At 44.4% G+C, this 26314-nt stretch overlaps 2 protein-coding genes across 2 annotated transcripts in view; both read left to right on the top strand.

The window, feature by feature from the left end:
* Nucleotides 1-26314, top strand: part of LOC143124587 (ankyrin-3-like) — a 106953-nt gene that overhangs the window by 69991 nt on the left and 10648 nt on the right. The window contains exons 26-39 of the mRNA XM_076286231.1: nucleotides 1091-1191; nucleotides 4840-5064; nucleotides 5556-5710; nucleotides 6451-6662; nucleotides 6818-7025; nucleotides 7344-7440; nucleotides 9518-9746; nucleotides 10313-10438; nucleotides 11340-11462; nucleotides 13975-14056; nucleotides 15385-17920; nucleotides 23510-23586; nucleotides 25469-25600; nucleotides 25945-26088. Of these exons, the coding sequence (XP_076142346.1) occupies nucleotides 1091-1191; nucleotides 4840-5064; nucleotides 5556-5710; nucleotides 6451-6662; nucleotides 6818-7025; nucleotides 7344-7440; nucleotides 9518-9746; nucleotides 10313-10438; nucleotides 11340-11462; nucleotides 13975-14056; nucleotides 15385-17920; nucleotides 23510-23586; nucleotides 25469-25600; nucleotides 25945-26088 (4447 nt within the window). The remainder of the gene's footprint in view (nucleotides 1-1090; nucleotides 1192-4839; nucleotides 5065-5555; nucleotides 5711-6450; nucleotides 6663-6817; nucleotides 7026-7343; nucleotides 7441-9517; nucleotides 9747-10312; nucleotides 10439-11339; nucleotides 11463-13974; nucleotides 14057-15384; nucleotides 17921-23509; nucleotides 23587-25468; nucleotides 25601-25944; nucleotides 26089-26314) is intronic.
* LOC143124719 (ankyrin-3-like) lies at nucleotides 17982-22685 on the top strand. Its single transcript, XM_076286429.1, has 3 exons — nucleotides 17982-18591; nucleotides 19408-19493; nucleotides 19524-22685. Exons 1-3 carry the CDS (start codon nucleotides 17982-17984, stop codon nucleotides 22683-22685), a joined length of 3858 nt encoding a protein of 1285 aa, XP_076142544.1.

Below are 26314 nucleotides of genomic sequence, written 5' to 3' on the forward strand. Positions count from 1 at the left end.
GTTACTCCCGTCCCAAAGATAGAAAAAAAACCAGCACATGTTTGCATGCATTTGTGTGTATTTCAATCCCAGTTTATGTGTTTGCCATGTTATTGTTATGGTATTTAGCAGACACTTTTATCCCAAAGCAACTTAAAACATAAGACTAAGAAATGACGATAACAGTAAACATTAACACCAACGTTGTGTTAAAGAGTATCAATTAATGTTACTCTCAGAGTGATTTTCACTCCTGCTTTTCTCTTCTACTCAAAGCTTCACAATGTCTTTAAAGACATTTCCTATATGATTGACCCTCCTAATAAGGTACTTAACTGAATGTCCATTTATGTGCAGCTTGCTTGTGGCACATGTCACCCGCAGGACACGGCATGGGCCTTTGTTTCATTCAGACGGGACACGGCATGGGCCTTTCCTTCATTCAGACGGCACGCTGTCCATTCTCCACGCCACAGGGCCCATCCGCTAGCTTTGTTTACCCTTCCTTCCCTTCCCTCTTCAAGAACACAGCGGGTGGCGGGGCGTTGGGCGGAATATCAATGTGCGGATGTGTGTGTGTGTGTGTGTGTGTGTGTGTGTGTGTGTGGGAATGTGAATGAATGTGTGTGTGTGTGTGTGTGTGTGTCTGTCTGTCTGTTTGTGTGCATATATTTGTGTGTATGTGTTTGTGTGTGTGTGTGTGTGTGTGTGTGTGTGTGTGTGTGTGTGTGTGTGTGTGTGTGTGTGTGTGTGTGTGTGTGTGTAAGCGCATGTGTGTGAATGTCCTCTAGATTGGCCTGGTCATATGAACGCCCCTTGCAGCTTGCTAGTAAAATATTCCCATGTAATGCACCCATTTGAAGGTGTCAGCAGAGAACAGAGCATTATCACTGGGGTGCGTTCATCTTCATCTTCAACCCCAAATCCTTCATTTACACTCTAAAAGCATGCTGCACTCACTATTGGAACTTTGAGGGTTTGTTTGGAGGATGGTTGGGGAGTTTTGTGTGATGATGCCTCTTTGTGTTTACTGAACCTGTGTGTGTGTGTGTGTGTGTGTGTGTGTGTGTGTGTGTGTGTGTGTGTGTGTGTGTGTATGGTACCACAGCAGCACCTGGCTATAACGCGGGAGTCGGAGTGTTTGAGGCGATACAGCTGGACGCCTGACACAGTGGACAACGCAAATACCGTCTCCAGTCCCATCCACTCTGGGTAAGCCTGTCTCTCTCTCCCTCTCTCTATGTGTGTGTGAGTGTGTGTGTCTCAAATTTCCCTATCTACTAGGACAGCATAGTGACCCTGTTGGAGGCCATAAAAGTAGAATTGTCCTTGTTCTGAAGGCACTGACCTCATCAAACATGTGATGACACAAGGTGTGAGATAAGTACTGAACTTTCCTCCTTCAGAAGTGTTAGTATAATCATTGGTAGTTAAAGCAGTTACAGTTTATGTACTCTTTAACAGCTTCTGTTACCCTAAACACAGGAACATCATTTATGTCTGTAACTTACAAACGGCCATTAGACCAGACTAGGTTTTATCTGAATCTTCTCCTGACCTGTGATGAGTTAGCGGTCGCTAGTGCAGTACCTCGCCATATTAGCATCTGCAATGGCTTTCCTGTGAGCCCTTTGAGGAGGACACTGATATGAGATTATAATGTTGCTAACGGAAGGTTCCATTTGATGAACTTTGAACTTCAGTGACCATTTTGAATGGTATTCGATGATTCTAGACATAGAATTCTAGATCTACACTATAGAATTATAGAATGAGTTGGGCTGCAAAAACAAACCTCACTCCTTGAAGGGCTAGCACACAGTGAAAAGTCTAGAATCACAGCTAGCCAGACGGCCGGCAACAGAGCATAGCAGACAACCCAGCCAAGCCCAGTCCAATAGCTCAGGCAGTACGACAGCCCTGCCCTGCTGCACAGTCCGGAGCCATAAAGAGAGAGAGATGTTTTCTCTACCGCTCTGGCACAGTCCACTGGCATTTGTGCTGAATCATTAGATCCCAGTGGCTCCTCCCAGAGATGGATATCTATCTGCAGCTGCAGGACAGCCAGGGCAGATTTCAAAGATCATCACAAGACCAATACTCCCTGTGGTGTCCATTACTAAAGAGCACATAGCATTTTCTCTACAGTGCATATTGGCATCTTACATACAGTACACTTTTACACACTGTCATGTAAAGTGTCAAGGAACCTAAACGCTGTACTCCCGACTGGTGACCTGATATATTTGATGTAAATATTAGCAATGTTGGCTTCGTTACCTCGGGCTTTAAATGCAGTGCCATCCTGAGCACACACACACAGCACTGTATGCAGGGTGTTTTGTATGTGTCACATGCCAAGTTGCTTATGATTGTTTTAAATGTTGAAGCTAAGTTCTCCTCATTTTATTTTCTCCACTACTCTGCTGTGTTTATTTTCTCCTCTACATTTCATCCACATACTTTTATTTCTTCTTCTTTTGTATTGTTTGGTTTGTTCTGCCCTGTGTTCCTTGCGGGGTCTGGTGTTGTGTATTTATTCATGATCCCTTCCAGCGCCTCTGCGATCCCTGTGTTGTTCTGTTTTAGATTGCCATGTTGCCATGATGACGCTATTGAACGCAGTGTAATAATGTGTCATTTATGTGTTTTTATTTGTGTTTTGTTGTTTTTGTTGTTTTGCCTCGTGCACTTTCTGTCTGTCTCTCTTTTTTTTTTGGCTGTTGTTTTTTTTTTTTCTTTCATTTTTTTCTCCTGCAGCTACAACTCCCCGCTCCCCCAATATGACTCCAGGTGAAAACTGTGTCCGGTTATTTCTCCCTTTTCCTTCCTTCCTTCCTTCTTCCCTACTGTGATTTCCTTCCTCTCATCCGTCTCTCCCGATTTTCTCTGCTCTAACTTCTTCCTCTGTTGCACCCTAACCTTCCACTAGTAGCTGACTGTGTCAAGCACTCTAACCCTCGGATCATGCATGTCCTGCATAGCGCTGATTCTGGTCCAGATCTGGCCCTATTCTGGCTCTGATCTGCCGCTGATCTGGCCAGACTCACCTGCTATTCAGGATTGTAGGAATCTTGACTGTATTGTCTAGACTGAGTAGAAATGCTTTTGCATAGCTCTGACTTACATAAATCTACCAAACTAATGTGCCAAACCAGAGGCCATCTGACTCTGGCCCTGATGTGGCCCTGATGTGGCCCAGATTTGTCCACCTGGGGTCAGCTTCTCTCTGGTGATCTTCAGGTCGTTTTCTCCAATCTTGACTGACTGAGTGCATGAGAGCACAATGCCTCGCAGCATCCGTGTGGAGTACTTCAGCCGATGCCCGGTGTACCGTTATTAAACCTCCTCCCTAGTTCCCCTAGAGATTAACTTTAGTGAGTGGACTTAGATGACCAGTCAACTCACTGAAGTCCACTGACTAGTCCATCAGAATAGGACAGCGGAGGAAAAGTTATGACACTTGTGAAACAGTACTGCTAGCCGTACACAGAGACCCATTCTGCACACAGAAAGAACCAAAGCTGGGCTTCATCTGATTAAAAAATCACAATGCTTTAAATGAATCAACATACAGACACACACACACACTGTAAAATCATATAGTATGCCATTTGTATTCGCTATTGAATATGGATACACCACATGAAGACTTTTTTGTAAATGCGAAAACAGTGATAAATTATAATATTATTGATGTTCAGTATGTAACATTCAGTGTTTGTACAGAACAGTCAGCATCTGAGCCCTGATTAGGGACTACTGTACTTCATTTATGATACATATTAGCTAATTTATGATTATCATTTATGATACATATTAGCTAAATACATACCATAAGGTATAATATTGCTGCTGTCGGGTGGAAACCTCGTAACTCCATATTTGTTGTTGTCTTTTTTTGAAAACGCAATGTTGAAATATTTTTATTTTTTTTCAATTTCCTGAACACTAATGGATTTGGAGATACAGTACGAGGTTTCCACCTGACAACGGCGATATAATATATTGCAATATAATATAAAGAAATATATGCCGTAATGGCTTTGGCATACACAGCAGCTGCTCTTTCCACACAATGGGGACCATGCATTAGCATTAGCATTAGTCAGCCGGACTTACTGATACCATAGCGATAGATTTCAATACGCTTATTGTGGTTATGCCATCCAGGCACCTGTAAATGTATTTGTCTTCTCGTCATAGTAAACTGTAGACTGTGACTTGTGTTTCTGCGAGGGGACTCTGAGATGGAGTTTTCTGGTGCCAGCGTTGAACCCAATGCCAGGCAATGCCAGTGGTAAATTAATCATTTATAGTTGTGCTCGACAGGGAGATGGAGGCTGTGGGATCGTATGAAAGCATCTGGCATGCCACACTCAGAGTCATCTCTAATTTATTCCTCCCTTCCATAGAACAAATGATTACTAAAAATGCGCGTTGCCAAATCTCATTTTTCAGAGAGCGATGTACCCAGACCTAAAATGCAAAAAAACAACTCTCTCTTTATTCCCTTTCTTTCTCTCTCTCTCTTTGTCTACTCATTTTTTTATTTTTAATCTATTTAATCAGTGGTCTCTATGTGCTCTCTCCTGTTCCTCTCTCTCTTTGTCTTGATTCTTGATTTCTTTTGGTCGGTGTGTTTGGGTGTTCCGTGGTCACAGCATGAATTGTGTTCGTTCTCACTCGTCATGTCTGTGCCGTGGGGTGTACAATCTGTCTTTCCTTCTCTCCCTCTCTCTCTCTTTTCTCTCGTTCACTCTTTCTCTCCATCTCTCTCTCTCTCCCTCTCTCTCTCCTCCCTCTCTCTCTGTCTCTTCATCTGTCTCTTTCTCAAACTGTCGTTTATTCTTCCGGCAGGTTCTTGGTCAGCTTCATGGTGGACGCTCGGGGCGGGTCCATGCGAGGCAGTCGCCACGACGGCATGCGCATCATCATCCCGCCCAGGAAGTGCCAGGCTCCGACACGCATCACGTGCCGCCTGGCCAAGCGTCACCGTCTGGCCTACCCGCCACCCATGGTGGAGGGAGAAGGACTGGTCAGCCGGCTGGTGGAGATGGGTCCTGCCGGCGCACAGTTCCTGGGGTGAGTCCGCCATTTTGGCTCAGAAGCTCTAACTGTGTCTGACATGGGGGATCGATTCCGTTAGATTCTATGAATGAAACTGTAGTGGCCTCTTAAAATGGGGTGGGTATCCAAAGAGCCTAAATATTATGAATGGGCAAATAAGAAAAGTGCAATACCTGACAACGCAATTCTTGGCAGCACAGTTCTTGGCAAAATGTGTTGCAGTGGTGTGCTGCACTGTATTGATTTTTCTCCAGTTTCCAACGTTTCTTTCAAAGGCTCAGGTGAGGGATTCTTATCAAAGCAATATTATGTACATTAGTAATCAGGCTTAGTGGCTCTAAAAATAGTTTCAATGACATATTTTTTTCACACTGATAATATTTCATATACAATGTGAAATGCAACACTCCAATAAAGAACATGCTGTTAAGTTGTATGGTTAGCAGTAATGCACCTCTGTTATGTCTGCGAGTGTAGCTCAGTTGCACTGTGTCTCCCTGATTCAGGCCTGTGATCGTGGAGATCCCCCATTTTGGCTCCATGCGGGGGAAGGAGAGGGAGCTGATCGTCCTGCGCAGTGACAACGGCGACACGTGGAAAGAGCATCAGTACGACTGCCGACCCGAGGAGCTACTGGTGCTCCTCAACGGCATGAACGAGGGTAGAGTCATTAACACACATCTGTGTGTATTTATGGAGATAATTAACTAGTATGCCAGACTGACTTAAAATACATTAAAGGGCAAATGTCAGGTTAAAAAAAAATCAGTAATATTAATTAATGTGTGGACAAATGAATGAAGATATAATTTTTTTTTTAATTATTACTTTAAATGCACAACATCTACATGTACAGCCATTTCTACGACAACATTCCAACACAAATGAGTGATGACATCATAAGAGGGAGTCGTGCCAAGAAAGTACATACATATTAAATGTAAATATAAGTATAAGTATATGCAAATATGGATGGTTTTGAGGAAGAGGAGGTCAAACATTTTTTTGTAATAATCTTTATTACAAATTTAACCTGACAATTGTTCTTACAATTCTTCCCTTTAATGATGTTTAATGAGTTGTGTTTTGAAATGTGATCTTGACAGAAATAGCGGTAAATGTTGTTGTAGTGCATTTAGAGTAATAATTAAAAAAAATGTGTGCATCTCCTCTGATTTATCTACACATTAGTTGACATTAATGAAGAAATGTGTTAACCTGACATAATGTTCTTTCATAGGATAGAACAGAACAGAACAGAACAGAACAGAACAGAACAGAACAGAATAGAATAGAATGCTAGCACTGGGAGTTGAATAGCAGCTGTAATTACATGGATTATTCCTTTCTGTTTTGTTGTTGTTGTTTTGAATAAATTATTGATTACTCGTTTGTTTACAGAGCTGGACAGCCCTGCTGAGCTGGAGCATAAGCGTATCTGCCGAATTGTCACCAGGGATTTCCCACAATACTTTGCGGTGGTGTCGCGGATCAAGCAGGAGAGTGACTACATGGGTCCGGAAGGCGGTGTGTTGTCCAGTGAGACGGTTCCCATGGTGAAGGCATCCTTTCCACCTGGTGCTCTCACCAAGAGGATCCGAGTGGGCCTGCAGGTAGGACATCTCACCTGTGTGTGTGTGTGCGTGACTGCGTGTGTGTGGTGTCATACCTGTATGATGTGGATTTCTGAATTAGAGGTGTGTCCGAATCACATCCCGCCCCGCCCTTCAACCTATTCTAAAATATGAATCACTCCCTCTTCTCCCAGGCTCAGCCAATCCCAGAGGACCTGGCTCAGAGTGTGGTTGGTAACCGCGCCTCGTTCAGCCCCATCGTTACCGTGGAGCCACGGCGGAGGAAGTTCCACAAGCCCATCACCATGACAATCCCGGTGCCCCCCCGTGTGCGGGAGGCGGCCGCTAGTGGGCGGAAGGGTGACTCTGCCCCTGGTCTCAGGCTTCTCTGCAGCATCACAGGTGCTTAACAACACCCTAAAATCACTGGAACCTACGGCCACCTCTCTGAGCTTTTTGCTACAATACATTCCACATTCTAGAACACACTTCACTCTCTGCAACACTTTCCACTCATCAAAAGTTCTAGAACATATTCCACATTCTAAAAAAGCATTTTACATTCTCTAGAGCACATTTGACATACCATAATTAATTTCTCATCCCATGGCCCATAACTCATCCCAGAGGGCAAAATGTTCTGCTCTGACTATAGATGAATCTGTGTGTGTGTGTGTGTGTGTGTGTGTGTGTGTGTGTGTGTGTGTGTGTGTCTTGCAGGAGGAACATCTCCTGCCCAGTGGGAGGACATTACAGGCACTACGCCACTCTCCTTTGTTACAGACTGTGTGTCCTTCACAACCAATGTGTCTGCCAGGTAAGTCACACACACACACACACACACACACACACACACACACACACACACACACACACACACACACACAGACACACACACACACACTCCCTCTCAAACACACACACATACTTACATACAAAATATGCATCTACTTAATATTCATTGGATACGCACTATCCATACATATCTATATGTGCATTTTCCAGCATCATAGCATCGTGTGTGTGGGTGTGTGTGTGTGTGTGTGTGAGAAACTGGAGGCTTTGCTGCATTAGAGTGTTTGAGTGTTTTCCTTAGCAGCATTCAGTCTCGGACACAGAGATCAGTCTCCCTGCCCTTGCATGCCCAATTATTATCACCAGCGTCACCACACGCATAATCACATCAAACTCTTGGGATGCTGACATTTGGTTACTGGGCCGGCGTTAGAGGAAAATGAGATTTGGAATATGATTTGATTAGGAGACAGGCCGAAGATATGCAGAGAAGTGAAAATATATCTACAGTGCTGGATCATAGGTCCAAAATATATATAACAGAAAACAGAGAAAATAAACATCACAAGAAGAAAGAAGAAATCATGTATCAAATAAATATTTTTAACCTCTTTTGGATGACATTTCCCTCCCTGCACACTTTATATACTAGATGTGACTGTCCTTGATGAACATAAATAAAGACCTAACCATTTTTAGATTGAGAAAAAGCTCACAGTAAGTAAGGAAGCTTTATTTATATAGCGCTTTTCACAGCCAAAGGTGCTTTACAGCAAATTAAATAAAAATAGAAAGGGCAGGATGTAGAGACAGGGACATAGCCTAGAACCTAGAGCCTAGAACCTAGTACATAAGATGATATGCACACAGGACGAAAAAGAACTATAGTAACTGCAAGATTTATGTAGTAGTTCCATATTAGTAGTATATAAGTAGAATACTATGATATTCTGTAATACCGTCTTCTAGTACTTCTATGGTATGTCCTGAAATACTATGAGATTTATATAAATATCTAGTATAAGTATAAGTATATATACTCTTGATCCCGTGAGGGAAATTTGGTCTCTGCATTTATCCCAATCCGTGAATTAGTGAAACACACACAGCACACAGTGTACACACAGTGAGGTGAAGCACACACTAATCCCGGCGCAGTGAGCTGCCTGCATCAACAGCGGCGCTCGGGGAGCAGTGAGGGGTTAGGTGCCTTGCTCAAGGGCACTTCAGCCGTGCCTACTGGTCGGGGTTCGAACAGGCAACCCTCCGGTTACAGGTCCGAAGTGCTAACAAGTAGGCCACGGTCACTGCGTCGGGATTAGTCGGGATTAGTGTGTGCTTCACCTCACTGTGTGTTCACTGTGTGTGTTTCACTAATTCACGGATTGGGATAAATGCAGAGACCAAATTTCCCTCACGGGATCTAAAGAGTATATATACATGTGGCCTTCATCTGGGCGTGCGCTGCATCCTTCCTCTGCCCGCTGCGTTTACTGTGGCCTGGAAACTGGCCATAGGGGGTTTGTTTGGGTGGGGGAGCAAAGGTCACGAATAGGTCTAGACAAAATTAAACTAAAAGTGGTTGTTATTTTGGCCTGCTTCTGTTCACGAATGTCCCTATAACCCACATGTCTCGGGTTTTTGGTTCCTGTCTATATTTTGAAGTGTAAACTTGAGATGGTGTGATACTGCCTGATGCGTCCATGTTGCTACCTTTTCATATAATCTTGGAATTCGTTCCAATAACATATATTTTCCCATTTGGTTACACAACCAAATTCCCAAACCATCGGCAGTACTCTTACTGTCCCCTAGAGAGAGCACTCTTATTTTTGAGTGCTGAACAGAAGCAATGCGGGTTGTGCAGTAAATGAGAGCAAACAATATGGATCAGTGATTTAAATACAGATCCCCCCTCCTTTCCTCCTCCTCTTCCTTATCTGCAAATCCTCCACACACACACACACACACACACCCCACTGCTGTTATTTTCCACTCACCCCTCCTTGTTTCTCTTTTCCTATTTTTTTCTCTCCTTTCATCCTCACCTCTCCTCATCCCCTCCTCCCCCCTCTGCTGTCCTTGCTTGTCTTTGGAAGGTTCTGGTTGGCTGACTGCCAGCCGGTACCGGAGACGGTTGGCCTTGCCGCACAGCTGTACCGAGAGCTCATCTGCGTTCCGTACCTGGCGAAGTTCGTGGTGTTTGCCAAGACGCACGATGCCATCGAGTCGCGGCTCCGCTGCTTCTGCATGACCGACGACAAGGTGGACAAAACTCTGGAGCAGCAGGAGAACTTCGAGGAGGTTGCCCGCAGTAAAGATATCGAGGCACGTGTCTGTCTGTGACATATACACACGCAAACATGCACACAGTCAATGAGATGTTTGTTATTCATCATGTACACATGCCTACAAGCACACAGACACCCATTCTGCACACACACAAGTTTATATTTGTCCTTTGTCCCTCACACACACACACAAGCGTACGCACGAACGCACGCACGCACACACACACACACGTACACACACATACACACATACAAAAATGTGCACACTGCAGAGTTTCAGACGGGTGTCACAGTCAGTGACCAACAGGGCATCTCAATGTTAAATACTGACTTGTTACTGCCACACAACTTCATAAAAAAAAACAGAAACTACTTCAGGAAAAACTAAAAACATTAATTTAAACAGTAACAGTAAATGGCCAAATGCACATGAGTGAGTGAGATGAGTGATATCATAAAGTTTAGATATAGGTCGATGATTTTGTACTAATAATGTGTCCTGTAGTATGAGACAGGTATTCTTGTCTGTTATAGTAAAATGGCAATGTCAGATTTCCCTGGCTCTTAGGTCTGATTTTCATTGGTTCTTTACATGATTGACAGGTTCTGGAGGGCAAGCCCATTTTTGTGCATTGCTATGGAAACCTATCGCCACTGACCAAAAGTGGGCAGCAACTCATCTTTAACTTCTATGCCTTCAAGGAGAACAGACTGCCCTTCAATGTAAAGGTGATACTGAACGCACACCACACACACACACACACACACACACACACACACACACACACACACACACAAACATTAATATGCACACATACTTTAAAACATATTTTCTGAAAAAAATCACCAAGGTTCTGTTGATCTGAAAAACAGTGTTTTTACTGGCCTGGTCTCATTGCCTATATGTTGGTGAGAGGTGTTGTGGGTAGTGTTGACATGCTTTTTGTTATTTGTATGTTGGTGCGAGGTGTGTAGGATGTAAAGTGTTTTTCGTGCTTTTTGATATCTATATTGGTGCGAGGTTAGTTTTGATATCTGTATATTGGTGCGAGGTGTGTTTTGTTATCTGCATATTGGTGCAAGATGACTTTTGATATCTGTATATTGGTGCGAGGTGAGTTTTGATGTATTTGGTGCGAGGTGTGTAGGATATAAAGTGTTTATTGTGCTTTTTGTTAGCTGTATATTGGTGCGAGTTGAGTTTTTTTATCTGTATATTGGTGCGAGTTGAGTTTTGATATCTGTATGTTGGTGCGAGGTGAGTTTTGTTATCTGTATATTGGTGCGAGGTGTGTAGGATATGAAGTGTTGACATGCTTTTTGTTATCTGTATATTGGTGCGAGTTGAGTTTGGGTATCTGTATATTGGTGCGAGTTGAGTTTTGATATCTGTATGTTGGTGCGAGGTGAGTTTTGTTATCTGTATATTGGTGCGAGGTGTGTAGGATATGAAGTGTTGACATGCTTTTTGTTATCTGTATATTGGTGCGAGTTGAGTTTTGGTATCTGTATATTGGTGCGAGTTGAGTTTTGATATCTGTATGTTGGTGCGAGGTGAGTTTTGTTATCTGTATATTGGTGCGAGGTGTGTAGGATATGAAGTGTTGACGTGCTTTTGAATGCTCCTCAGGTGCGAGATCTGGGTCAGGACCCATGTGGCCGTCTGTCGTTCCTCAGCGAGGCCAAGACCAGCAGGAGCCAGGCCCACACGGCCATATGCAACCTCAACTTCTCACTGCCAACTCACAGGAAGGTACAGACACACACACACACACATACACACACACACACACACACACACACACACACACACAGACATGCAAGCATAACACACAAACATAAACATACCTCATCATAGGCTACAAATAGACACATGCTGTCTATCCACTAATGCAGACTAACACACACAAGCTCACACACATACCAACACACACCTGGACCTATTTGACATGGCTCAGTTTGCCATTCACAAATTGACCCGACCTGCTCCCTTTAATTTTGGAGAAGCTGTTTTGTTCAGTCATGTTTTTTCCTCGTTTGCTGTGTGAGAGATTCCCAGCTCTGCTCTCATCTGGTTTCCTTTGCCTTCCTTTTTTTGACGCGTCTCCCTACAACCACTACCCCGCCACCTTCTGCCTCTACCATGTCATCATCTTCATCCCCCTCTCTCCCCTCTCTCCATCCTGCAATGCCTCATGGGATACGCTACAGGAAATGGAGTCTGATCCAGATGATGAGGTAAATATGGGTAACCATGCCAACCATAACAGTGGGTCTGGTCTACCCATTATTGTTTTGTTTGTTTGTTTTGTTTGTCAATGATAGTCTCTTGTAGCTGCCTCAGCTGGTCATAGACTGTTGACAATTGGCCAGTAAAGGAATAAGTTAATATTGAATTGAATATCCATAAAGTTGTAAAAACATTAAGTTTCATTTTATGAGGAATATGACAAATATGCATTCTGTAGATATTGCAAATATGCATTCTGTAGATATTGCCTACATTTCTTGTAGTGTCCTGAATCAAGTTTTGTTTAATGTTGAAAGATATTACTTTAGTTCTTATTTGTCTTGTGAGTTTTCACGTTGAGAGATCACATTTGTGGTGAATTTGAAAGGTCCTCTGAGATTTCGAAAGTCAGTGAAAGGGTTGTTGACCTTTGGATATGAGGTTATCTGTGCTGGAAAGGTAATCAATGTAAACAATAATGACAACTAAAACACATTCATTTATGAAAAAAGTGTAATAGATACAATGGCAGCATTCCGCAGATACCATTCGATATGTTTTGATCAGCTGGAGTAATGATGCCGCCTTAAAGGAGAAATCCGGCAAGTTTTGACATAGATCTCCATTTCTCGAGGTCACCGAGTACTGTCGGTACGGAAAAAATGGAAACAATCGGTTTTACCTAGGCAGCTAATGCAGCCAGGCAACTTCAGCGCTACACTCTGGGGGTATGTCCGTGAGCTCCCATGTCATTTGTTTTTGGACCGACAGTACTCGGTGACCTATGATGATCTATGTGAAAATTTGTCAGATTTCTTAAGTCAGAGTCGCCTTAATGGAACACTATGGAAGGATTGACGCCTATGCTTCTTGGCGTCAGCATTTAACGGCATTGCATTTAGCGCTAAGACTGTCCCCAGTTAGGCAAAAAACAAACGAAAGGGCCATGATCCTACCCGATGCATTAATAATGTTACCTAGTGCAATATCAAGCATTCGGGGTACGCATTGGTCATTTCAGACATTTCATTCTCTGTATTATAAGTCAGTGTAGCATTAAAGCCATTATTTTAAGGTAAAAGAATTGCATTGTGTTGCTTTTAATTAGTACTAGACAGACTACTTGAAAATAGAGGCGACAGACAGCCACATCGCTGTAATTTTTTTTACTTTGCATTTTTCCTTGGATCCGCTTCTTTGCTTGTTTCCCATAATTTCTGTTCCATGATTCCACTCAAAATATCATTATGAGTAGGACAGTAGATAATATAAGTACAAACAGTGTCTCATTGTTCTGTTTACCACTTATTTTTGTTTCATCATAGACAGTTCACACAAAATAAATTCAACATATAGCTATGGTATAGCTATTTCTCCCTTTGCGATGGATATAGTGCATGCGATATGCCTTTACTCTATTGAAGGACATACAGTGAGTGATTGATACTGTTGAGTGCAGGGTAGCTGATCTACCGCATCACCACTCAACCCACCCAAGGTGAAGGCTGAAGGAGTCATATATGCATGCAGGCCTCCTATTGGCCAGCCCACCCTATTACCCAGAGTGCAGTGCGGCAGGGAGCCCATATCATAGCCGTGTCTGGGCCAGATCTGAGCCAGATGCCGAGCAGTCACCTGCCAGGTCAAGTGCATTACCTCAGTATGTCAGTGTCTGAGTCAGCACAAATAAGCAACGATGCTCTCAGCGTGGAGGTGAACTTAGCTTATGCATGAGCGACTCAATCGAAGGATAGTGTGAGATTCTACTGTGATGTGATTCGTTGAGATATGTGTGCTTCACAAATAGATGCATTATGTTAGAAAATAGATGCATTATGTTAGAAAATAGATGCATTATGTTAGAAACACTTTGACTCATTTTAATGTCTTAAGAATCTTTGACATTTAGGCATTTCTTTCACTGCTACATAGACACAAAGCAGTCAGTAAAGTTACAGTTCAAGTGGCATCCAGGTTGCATACCTCTAAACATTTTTTGTTAAAGGTCGTTTGTTTTGTTTGGTTGTTTTTCCAGAATGAAAACAAAGAGCGGCGCCATGCTTTTGCCTCGCTAGCTTTGCGTAAACGCTACAGCTATCTGTCTCCCCCAGCCTCCAGTGAGTCCTCATTTCCTCTTCTTAACACCCATTCACACAAAACACACACGCACACACACACACACACACACACACAAATGTACATTTAGACCTAATTCTGCCTTAGCAGAAAAGACCAAATGTGTAATTGTATTTATAGAACAGTTAAAGCAGTACAAGCAGTTAAATGCAATACATTTTTATTTCAGTGTTTGCAGAAGAGTAATGCTATTTATAAGGTTGTATGGAATTAACTTCAACAAGCTTTCATTATGAGAGCACAAAACTATTGTGTTTCATAAGGTTGCATTTATGGGTGATTATGTCTTGTGCTCAGGGGTAATTGTGTAAATATTCTGTAGATCTACAATATTAATTTTTTAAATATTTGCCAATATTATGTCATACCACATGGTCATTTTACATGGTCATCTTGTCACATTGCATGTCTTGTCATGGCATACATTGCATGGTTTATTGAGGTATTTCTTTAAGCCTTGTCTGTCAATTTTGCCCAGCATTGTAAATGTTGTTATTTTTCTATGTCCTTTGCATTTCATTGCATTTTTCTGCTGGTTGCCAAATGTTGAAGGATAAAAATAAAGCTTCTACTTCACATACGTTGCATACTTCTTCCTCCATTATTTTTACAAGTTGCTCAACTCTTATTGGCTTTTCAAATTGTGGTTAAGATTTGGAGTTTTAGTCAGGTGGACCATCAAAAGTGGGTAAAACAAGTTACATAACGAATAGAAGCCCTCTCACAAGACTACATTGTAACATTTGTTGTATATTCTGCAGTTTTCTTTAAAGGTTGATAAATCAACTTCTTTTAATAAGGTGTGTGGCACATTAAGCCACCTTAAAAGTACTTAAAATTCCTTCTTTGCAACTGCAATTTCCACTCACAGGTATAAATTATAAGCCTAACTTGAATAGATACAGCATGTCTCTGTTGGTACATTGAAGTCTTAGATGCGTTGTATGTCTAGGATTTTCATAAAGTTTACGAAAAGTCAATAAGGTAATTATTTTCTTTGTCAACATCAGCGTCCCTGCCCTTTTTACATTCACACGCCCTGTCTTTCCTGTTCTGTTTGGTATGATTTCTGTTGTTTTGCCTTGTTTCACTCACTGTTTACTGCACACATCATTCCAAAACTGAGTTTCATCGTCATCTCTCAGAAAAAAGGTGATTGATGCTCTTTCTCTGTTTTACTCTGTCTTACTCTAACTAATCAACTGACAAGTTTTTCCTCTCTCTTTGTTTCTTTCATTTAATAATTTCCGTTGCTTTATTTCCGTTGCCCTTTATTATTTTCATTACTTTTTAATTTGGCTTATTCAAGAAACAGCTGATCGAGAGAACACACCACAGCAAAAAGCATCAACAATGCCACAACAACAGACTCCGGGCTATGCTTACAAGCCTGTCTTTTCAACGCGATCCTACCAATCCTGGTCATCTAACACTCCCGTTCATGCGCCTTGCCAGACCAAATCCGGTTTCGGATCCCTCTCCAGTTCTTCCTCCAACACACCCTGTGCCTCGCCACTAAAGTCGGTCTGGTCCATCAACTCGGCGTCCCCCATCAAGTCAGTCATCGGAGGCTCCCCAGCCGCCTCTGTTAGGTCCTCTAGTGAGATAGGTTCCCCTGCCCGCTCGTATAGAACCATCTCCTCCCCGATAAAGACAGTGGTGCAGCAGGCCCAGTACCCTGTCCAGTCCTCCCCCACACTTCTGTCGTCCCCTGGGAAAAGCTCCCCCGATCCAGTGTCTGTGAAAGGGTTGGCCGCCCTGCAGGCCAGGACTTCCCCTGTGCCACCTAGTGGGTCCCTTCTTGAGAGGTCCTCCATTGCCATGACCCCTCCAGCCTCTCCCAAATCTTCCTTGAGCATGTACAGCTCCACTTTGCCCTACAAGAAAGTGGTGACCTCCACTGCCCCAATCACATCCTCACCAATCAAAACTGTCCCAGGCCTCTCCTCTGTTCGGACGAGTACTGACCCCTCTGCTGTTTCAAGGGGGCTGTTCTCATCTCTCACCTCGCCCCTGAAGACAAATGCTGCCCCAAGCACTGCAGCACTGATAAACGGGACAGTGTCCCCAACCAAATATCGCTCTGCCTCCCCAACCTCTCTCCTGTCAAGCACTCTGCAAGAACGGATCCAGGCGACGACAAACGCAGCCACAACCAGTGTCAACGCAGCCCTTGACGAAGTGGAAAAAACATTCAACTCCTGTTCTGCCTCAGGCTACGGCACGCTAAAATCCATGTCTTCCACGCCATCTTCCTCCTATCAGTCATTCCGCTCCTCTGCTTCCAACTCCATCTATGCCAACATGAGGCCCTCACCTTCCTCCACCACATCTGTCACGTCGAGTACAGTCACAGTCCCCGTATACTCTGTCATTAACGTCTTACCAGAGCAGCACCAATTTAAAAAGCTTCCAGACGTGTCCAAATCAGCAGCTGCTCTCTTGTCCCCTAGAAAGACGGCCCCCACTGAACCCAGCAAACAGTCCCAGTCTTCCTTTGCCAGGACTTTGTCACCAGTCAAAACCCCACTGTTCATGTCTCAATCAGCTCTAAAGTCCACTGCCTCCACGTCCCCTCTGTCTTCCAGCCAGGAGATACTGAAGGATGTGGCCGACATGAAAGAGGACTTGATCAGGATGTCCGCCATTTTGCAGACAGACACCAGCTCAGCCACAAAAGGTCTGCGTTCTGATTCTCCGAAAGAGAAAATGGAGGATGAGGAGCCTTACAGAATAGTAGAGAAAGTTAAGCAGGATCTTGTCAAAGTCAGTGAGATACTGACCAAAGACGTGCTTAGAGACAGCAAAGTTCCCCGCAAACCAAGCATTGAAAATGAGGACGAGATAGATGACAGCCAACACAATAACTGGAGAAGTCCACCCCGATATGAGACAGTGGCTCAACAGGCTAAATCAAAGAACATACCTGAAAGGGATTTTAACCTGGCAAAGGTGGTGGACTATCTTTCAAATGATATTGGTGCTAGCCCTCTTTCCAAAATTGCAGAAGCCAAACAAAGGAATGAGGAGGTGAGGAGAGAGGGGGAGGAGAAACAGAAACGAGTGCTTAAACCTGCCATGGCCGTACAAGAGCACAAGCTCAGAATGCCGCCTACCAACATGCGCCCGTCTGCCTCAGAAAAAGAGCTCTGCAAGCTAGCCGAAGCCCTCTTTGGAAGTGATGCTGTGTTGGACTCCCCAGATGACATATCTCACGACCAGGACAAAAGTCCTCTCTCAGACAGTGGCTTTGAGACAAGAAGTGAGAGGACACCTTCTGCCCCACAGAGTGCTGAGGGCATGGGACCCAAGGCCCTCTTCCAAGATGTGCCGATCCCTCCTGTCATCACTGAAACACGAACTGAGGTCGTCCATGTCATACGGAGCTATGAGCCCCCGGATGACATTCATGAATCAGCCATGGAGGAAGCAAGAGGGTCTCGACCACCTGCCCAGTGCATTGACGTAGAGCCCAGATCTCCTGGAGGATCCATTAAGGATCGAGTCAAAGCCTACCAAGCAAAAGCCAACCAAGAAGAAGACTCTATGATGGGCAAGGGCATGAGGGTGAAAGAGGAAACACATATCACAACAACAACTCGCATGGTCTACCACAAGCCTCACAGTAAGGAAGGTACACCTGAGAGACTGGAAGAAACTATGTCTGTGAGAGACATCATGAAAGCTTTTCAGTCAGGAAGAGATCCCTCCAGGGAATTATCAGGTTTGTTTGAACATAAGACTGGAGGTGATGGCCACCGAGCTGAATCTTCACCGAGGCCTTCAGATAGGGACATGTCTGGAATGCCCAAAGTTGAGAGAATTATTGAGGTTCACATTGAGAAAGGGAAATCAGAGCCAACTGGCGTCATCATACGTGAGACCAAAAAACACCCAGAAAAGGAGATGTACATCTACCAGGGCAACAGTGGAATAAAGGAATATCCAACTAGAGGACAGGAAGAAGAGGAGCCTGAGGAATCACTTCCTTGCTATTTGGACTCTTCCCGAGTGAATACACCTGTGTCTCAGGAAGATGACAGCCGCCCGAGTTCGGCTCAGCTAATGGCAGACGACTCCTACAAAACCTTGAAGCTTCTGAGCCAGCACTCTGTAGAATATCAAGACGATGAGTCATCTGAAGTTAGGGGAGAGTCTTACAAATTTGCTGACAAAATGTTCCACTCTGACAAATTTGACTCCTCGCACTCAGATTCTGACGAGTCAGTGATTGATAGGTCACGTATGCAGGGGGCTGACAGGTCTGTCTATGAGGAAGGAGGCCACCGTGGCTGCATGAGAGAGTACATGTTGAAACCATCAAAGAATTCTTCAGATAGGTCCAACCCAGATGGGCAGTATGACAAATTAACACTGCTCCAGTACTCCTCAGAGCCAGGTAGTCCTAAACAGTCTGTATGGATGCGAGTCACAGAAGATAGGCAAGTGAAGAACAGGGAAAAGGTCTACGAGGACAGGGTAGACAGGACTGTGAAAGAGGCAGAGGAGAAACTAAGTGAGGTCTCACAGTTTTTTCGTGACAAAACAGAGAAACTAAACGATGAGCTGTCATCCCCTGAGAAAAAGTCCCGCCGCCCAGACTCCAGGGAGACAAGATCAGGGCCGAGCTCCACCCGAAGCAGCCCTGAGAGATCAGTGTACCGGAGTGGAGGGAGTGGGGAGGAGTGGAGCAGGGACAGATTTAGGGATAGATATGGGTCAAATGACAGAAAATGTGCCAGCCTGCCGAGTAGTCCAGAGAGGCGTGCGCTCTTTCAATATGGCGACGAAAAGCAGAAACAAGCTGATGTGTCATCAACAAGCAGTTTGAGTGACACGTCCAAATCATTCCTACCCTCCACTTCTAAAGTCAGTTCTGTTAGGATGAAGTTTGAAGCTGAGGCTCAAAAACAAGATAAGGGTCCTCAGTGGGCTGGGCAAACATCACCCTCTACAATCAGAAAGCTTTCAGAGAGCAAGCCAGCCTATCAGGTTTTTGCAGGTGCTAATAACCCAAAATCGGCAGACTCAGGCAGCCGAGAGCAAAGCCCAAAAAAAGATCATGATCCTGATGGTAGTCCAAAAAAGGGTCAAAACTATTATGTAAGAGGAGCCCAGGCCTACTCTCAAAATCAGTCAGGTGAAAGGCACAAACCCCTTCCCAAAGGTCCCTCCCCTAACCACAACACCAATTTGAAAGAACAGGAGTCTGAAGAAAAAAAAACTTACAAGACCTGGGAAAGCCATGGCAATGGACACCACAAAGCCCATAATGAGAGTGAGGGGGAAATAGCCACTAAGGAGGAAACAACCAAAAAAATTATCTACACAGAGCTTGTGATACGAGAAGATAGCAGTAACTCTGATCAGTATAACAGAAGTCTAAAAAAAAACTCGGAATCACAAATTCCTGTTAGGGTATCATCTAGTTTTGTAAACCATCATCAGAGTAGCACATTAAAGTTAGATAATTCAGTCAAAGCTCATGATAGGGGTAGTTCACAAATACCCACATTAGCTAGAAGCCGACTGAACTGTAGTTCTGATGAAAACAGATCATCTAGTGATTTGTCATCCATAGGATCTGCCTCAGAGTCAATCGCCACAGTAATTTGCAATGGTGTTGATAGTGATCAAGTAGAGTACATGGAAAAGGTGTCACCTGTTGCAACTACAGAGAGTTTCAAAGACATCAAGCCTTTACCAGTTTATGTTAGCATCCAAGTGGGCAAGCAGTATGAGAAGGAAACTGCCACAGGGCAGCTGAGCACATACAAAAAGATAGTCAGTCATGAAAGTCGTACAGTGCACGAAACTAGGGGAGCATTTTACCAAGTAAAACAAAAGCAGCCTCCCTCTCCCCAGGGTAGCCCAGAGGATGACACTCTAGAACAGATGACCTTTTTGGACAGTTCTGGAAAAAGCCCAGTCACCCCAGAGACTCCTACATCTGAGGAAGTAAGCTATGACCTTACCTGCAGAACACCAGAGTCTGTCATTGGCCCCATGGCAGGCATGCCCAGTCCCATCCCTGAGGAGTCCGAGGAAGAAGAAGGCAAGACTTTCATTTTCCATGAATCCAAACCAGCAACATCTTCAGAGCCTAGGAAAGGAAGCCAAGATGTACTCAAAAGACCAAAAGACAAGAGAGTTGCTTATATTGAGTTTCCTCCACCTCCTTCTGCAGAGGGAGAGCAGTCTGAACCAGAAAAGAAAGGATCTTGTCCCTCCTCTGAGGCTGAGACAGAGATGATGGAGGTGAACCTCCAAGAAGAGCATGACAGGCACCTCCTTGCAGAGCCCGTCATACGAGTCCAGCCTCCCTCTCCCCTTCCTCCTGGGGCTGATGAGAGTGACTCAAGTGATGATGAGTCCGTGTTCCAGCCCATTCCTCTTAAAAAATACAGCTTCAAGATAGCTGAGGATAGTCCAGAACCAAAACGCATAAGGCAGAAGAGGGATAGAAATGGCTCGAACCAGAAGGACTCAGCCTTGAATGGCGAAGGGAAAGAAGATGATGTTGAACTTGAAGCAAATGGCAATGATCAGTCAATCACAGACTGTTCATTAGCAACCACAGCAGAGTTCTCCCATGACACGGATGCCACAGAGATCGATTCCCTGGACGGCTATGACATGCAAGATGAGGATGATGGCCTGAGTGATCCAAAAACGTCAAGCCTCTCGAATGACGGAAAGGCAGGAGATCGCTCATTCAGCCAATCCAAGCTTGAAGTCATTGAGGAAGAAAGTAATGAGGAGGGAGCAGGGGAAAAGGGTAAAACAAAAAGCAACTCAAAAGAGAAAAATGCAGAAGGTGAGGAGTGTTTCACCCTGGAGGGAAGGCACCCAGATAGGCAAACACTGGACAGCTGGACAGATGACTTGAACACCACCTTCAAAACCGTTGCCACCAAGGGTCTGGAGTTTGACCCATGGTCTACAAAAGAGGGCGAGGATGATTGCTTTGACTCCAAAGGAAAAGATGAGGACCCCAAGCCTTTTGGTTTATCTGTAGAGGACAAGTCACAAGCAACCACACCAGACACTACCCCAGCTAGAACTCCCACCGATGAGAGTACACCAACTAGCGAGCCAAATCCTTTCCCCTTCCATGAGGGCAAGATGTTTGAGATGACTCGCAGCGGTGCTATTGACATGAGCAAGCGGGACTTTGTTGAAGAAAGACTTCAGTTTTTCCAGATTGGTGAGCATACCTCTGACGCTGGGAAACCAGGGGACACGGGGAAAGTGGGCAGGAGTACAGGACTAGTGGCCTCCCAGGCACAGGCAGGGGAGAGAGCTGTAGAGGGGAACGTAGAGGCCACCACAGCCAGCACACCATCCATGGCCAACCCCAGTCAGCCCAGCTCCGGCTGCCTGGATTCCTCACCTAGTGACATTGCAGAGATTGCCTCCTCTTGTACAGTCACTGCCTCTAAGGTTGACCCTAAATTACGCACACCCATTAAAATGGGAATCACTGCCTCCATTACCATAAAGAAAGACGCTGCTTCAGCCGAGTTAGCGGACGTTAAGAAGGAAATATCAGAGAGTCTGATGGCAGAGTATGTTAGTTTGAACAGCAATATTGTTGATAGTCAGTTTGGCAGCAAGCGCTCAGAATCAAAGCCAGGTGACAGAAGAGATCTTCCTACAGAGAACTGCAATAACAACAACAACCTAGAATCATCTAGTGTTCAGGCCAACTACATCCAGCGGGGAAGCGTAGTTTTTAATCTACAGACGTCCTCTCAGCCTACTCTTCAGAAAGCCAGTAGAATAGAGGCTCAGATCAGTAAAGACACAGTTGAAAGAGTAGAGGAGAAAGCCAGCACTCAGAGGAAAGCTGAGACACCCAAGGAGTCAGAGATCAGGCAGCCCAAGTCAAGACTCCCTGTCAAAGCCTCTGGATTTACATTTCAGAGTTCAACCTCAGGGAAACAGAAACCTAGGCAAGTTGTGAAGCCAGAAGCTAGGAAAGGAGTCACTCCTGCCCCAATGCCCCTAGAGCCCAGGTCTAGAATCCCAGTCAAAGATGTCAAAGCAAACAGTGCACTGGTGTCCCCAGTTACAGCTCAGGTAGCGCCTAGGATGATCAGACCCAAGGCAGAGAAGGCAGTCGTGCAGGTAGTCAGTGCCTCCAAGCCGCTGCCCAAAGTCAGTCCACCAGGTGTCTCAGGTGCAGTGAGCGAGGCAGTGGCAGCGGCAGCGGCGTGCAGGCAGTCGGACCTGAGCGAGGTGTGTAGACGTTCCATCGAGTTCTTTGAGAGTGTTAGCGGGGAGACGCTTAAGCTGGCAAAGCGTCTGTCAGACGAGGAGAGGCAGAGGCGCGGGCAGGGAGAGCAGTCACAGTCCGAGGAAGACAGCAGCCGCAGCAGCAGCATCAGCACCTCCAGGAGCAGCTCCCTGTCGGACCCCTCTCAGCCGTCACAGCCCTCCAACTCCGCCGGCTCCACCCGTGGGGCTGCGCCCTCCAGGGCAAAGGTCACCAGGGGGTCGGGAGGTGAGAGGAAGAGGAGCCGGCGGACTGGAGGCGGGAAGGAGGGGCGGCAGGTGGCAGGGACACGCGGGGCGCCCCCCGTCGCGGAGATCAAGCCTAGTTTGTAAAACTTTACTAGAATTTTCATATTGATCCTTATTAGTTGCATGAGCCGTTGTGATTGGTTAATTGATTTGATTTGACTTGTCTTGACTGCCTGTGGCGTGTTTACCTGTAGCTGTCATTATCGTCATACTTGTCATCCCTGTACTCTGTGTTACTGTGCTGTAGTGTCCTTGTCAGATTCGACCCTCCACACTCTCTCCCAACTATTCTCCTAATCTTTGGAAGAAAGATTACTCTAGCAGCACCAAGATACTGGGCTATCAGAGCAACTAGCTAGTGTTCTACCAAGGCATTCTGTTTGTCTGTTTGTGTGTTTGTACAGACGTGTGTCTGATTTTTATTCCTAATGTCAGGCTTGACTAAGCAAGACTATACAAGTGTCTGCATGCTTAGCCCTTGTCCCTTTGATAGAAGACATCACTCCACTGTAGAACTTCTTTCCACATCCGTCAAATCTTTTAACCTGTTAATGTTGGCTTTTTGTGTTCTTTTCTATGATTATTTCCTGTTACTGCCTGCATAGACTGTGGCAAACTTATTCACAGACACACTACTAGTTTATCGAATCCCCTCTGTAACTCTTTTCTTGCCATCCACAATGCTATGCTAATATCTAGATTTTACAAATGAACTTTTATATTTTAAACACACCCTTACTTCTGTCATCTGGTCAGTTCAGTCATCACATTGTTCCCTATTCCAGAGTTTTTCAGAGAGTACCGTTTGGCCAGAAAAGTGTACAGTGTACAACATATTCTGCCCTGAGATGCCAAAGAATGTGACTGCAGCACTGATACATACATGTTTTTTTAATGTCATGTCTTTCAGGTCCACAAAGCCCTTGTGAAAGGACAGACCTTCGAATGGCCATTGTGGCCGATCACCTTGGACTCAGCTGGACGGGTGAGACAGAGACAGTGTTCTGATTTTATTTGATCTTTTTAAAAAAAAATTTATTGGGGGCTTTTATGCCTTTAATTTGACATGATAGTGGAGAGAGTGGCAGGAGGCGAGTAGGAGAAAGATGGGGTGGGATCGGGTTCATATACCCAACAACATCCATAAGAACTCTATCTATGTGTATCTGTGAAGAACTCATAATTTGGATGGGTGAGCTTCAACTTTAGACTAACTTTATAAAACTGCGTCACCGATATCCACTGGAAATACCGCACAAGATTTAAATATTGTGTCCTCAAAGAACCTTGGATACATTAGTCATGTACTTTGAGGAAAAGTGTAGGTATAATTCAGAATATGTTGCTAGTAGGAACAGTTTCTAGGAGAGGTTATAATTGGGACTAACAGCTCTTCATTATTTAGTTTGGAGCGAGATACCATAAGGCATGACTCATTGTTGGGTTGGCAGAAAGGATTGTGCTTTTAGCTTTACTATCACACCACATGCCATTGAAAAGCTGTTTCAGAGCCAATGTTTGTCCTTATGATCGTACTCCACTGATGCTGCAGTGACTGCTGACTGGTAGGGGTCTAGAATGTTCTTGGGAAGCAGTGTTTTCAGTAGCACACCATCTGTTGTCTCCAAATCGTGTGGGAATATGGGCTTTGTCCAGAATCCCTGAATCACTTCATCAGGTTTTGATGAGGTACTTATGCTGACAGTAATGATTATCTTTTAATGTGATAACTTTTTGAACTGTGAACAGTGATATTTGTTATAGATTAAATACATTGACAGTTGGCATGTCTGGTTTTAGTCCATGGTATTGAGGTCAAAGATAAGTGAAGAGAATGGAACACTTGGCGAGTGCGTCCTTCAAGGACATGCAGGGTTTATAATGGAGGAAGTGATGTCTTCAAGGACATGCAGGGTTTATAACGGAGGAAGTGATGACTTGTAACTCCTGGAAATGTCACCTGGAAGAACACACAGATTGTGTTGCCGTCAGGGCTTTTGGTCCCAGCAGGCTTTGATCGAGATCAAAGGCAAACAAGTGAACAAAATGCACCGAAGTCACCTCTGCCCGCACCTGTGTTTAATCGGACTGGGTGGCTTTTTAGTGTGTGTGTGTGTGTGTGTGTGTGTGTGTGTGTGTGTGTATGTCCATGTGAAATTGCAAGTCTCAGTTAGAGAGAGAAAGGAGGCTGGTAATCACACACACACACACACACACACACTAAAACACAACTGAATGTCCACCTTAAGACATTGCAATACAGGAACTTATTATTGCCCCCTGCTGGTCTCACAAGGCTTTGCAATGCAGCAAAAGTCAGGATATCTTTTCAGCAGGATTCTTTGCTGAATTAATTGGGAAAATGGTGTGCTAACTCAACCACCACTTTGCCAATTACTTCAGGCCATCAGGCCTTCCTTTTTTAGAGCAGAACACACATTTAGATAATGAGATCATGAATCATTCGATGAATGCTGCTATTTGTCATAATGAAATCTTGAAATCTGACTCACGTAGAGAACCAATGCAATGCATCAAACATGAAAACATCTGTTTACCATTGAATTTGTTTCTAAATTAATTGGCCATACTGTATGTGTTAACTCCTTCCACCCTCTTTAGATCATAACATATTTAGCTCATGCCTCTTTTTTAACAGTGCATATTGTCTCAGTGAATACTAGTCTGCCTTAATGTCTGACTCACATACAGACAACCCCCATACCCCCCCACACACACACACACACAGACACACTTCTGATAAGATGCTCTCGGTACAGGAACTAGGGGAATGTAACATGATGTGTTTTGTGTGTGTGTGTGTGTGTGTGTGCGTGTGTGTCTGTGTTTGTGCGTGTGTGTTGCAGAGGTGGCTCGTGAGTTGAACTTCTCGGTGGATGAGATCAACCATATCCGTGTGGAGAACCCCAACTCTCTGACCGCTCAGAGCTTCATGCTGCTCAAGAAATGGGTCAGCCGAGAAGGAAAGGACGCCACGAGTAAGGACTCTACTCTCTCTCCTCTCTGCTTCCTTTCCTCAGCTCTTTCTCTCTCTCACCTTTCCCTCTCTCACGCACCCTTCCTCATCTCTTCTCTTTTCCCAACTTCTTTGCTTTTCTCTTACTGCTCCATTCTCTTATAATAATCATTTCAAGTCTCTTCACTTCTTTTATCTTCCCCATTTCCAATCTCATTCTCTTTCTCCCTCCTTTTATCTCTCTCTCTTTCTCTCCCTCTATATCTCTTCTTTAGTGCCTCTCTTTTTTCCTTTTCATCTGAAATATGCATCTGAATGAATACCTTTCTGATGACTTAATGTTGATTCCTCTTTTCCTCCCTTTAGCGGACACCTTGACTGCTGTGTTGACCAAAGTGAACAGGATGGACATTGTGACTTTGCTGGAAGGGCCCATATTTGACTATGGTAACATTTCAGGCACCCGAAGTTTTGCAGATGATTGCGCTGTGTACCAGGATCAGGCTGATGGTAAATTTTAGGTCCATCTAGCAGACCTCCTTCCCCATCCCTCCCCTTACTCCGTTTGTTTTGTTTTGTTTTGTTTGTTTGTTTTTGTTCTTTTTGTAATCTTTCAGGATTATTTTGTTGCAAGGCATATGACACCACTGCCTTACACCTTATAGAAGAATCTGGATTATCTAAAGATTCACTCAGGGATTGTGCACATCCGACCTTTTACAATTTACAAGCGTCC

Source organism: Alosa pseudoharengus, unplaced genomic scaffold (genome assembly GCF_046254945.1).
Source record: "Alosa pseudoharengus isolate Yale_2024_CS ecotype anadromous, Long Island Sound unplaced genomic scaffold, YU_APseudo_1.1 YU_APseudo_1.1_scf_15, whole genome shotgun sequence".
Lineage (NCBI taxonomy): Eukaryota > Metazoa > Chordata > Actinopteri > Clupeiformes > Clupeidae > Alosa > Alosa pseudoharengus.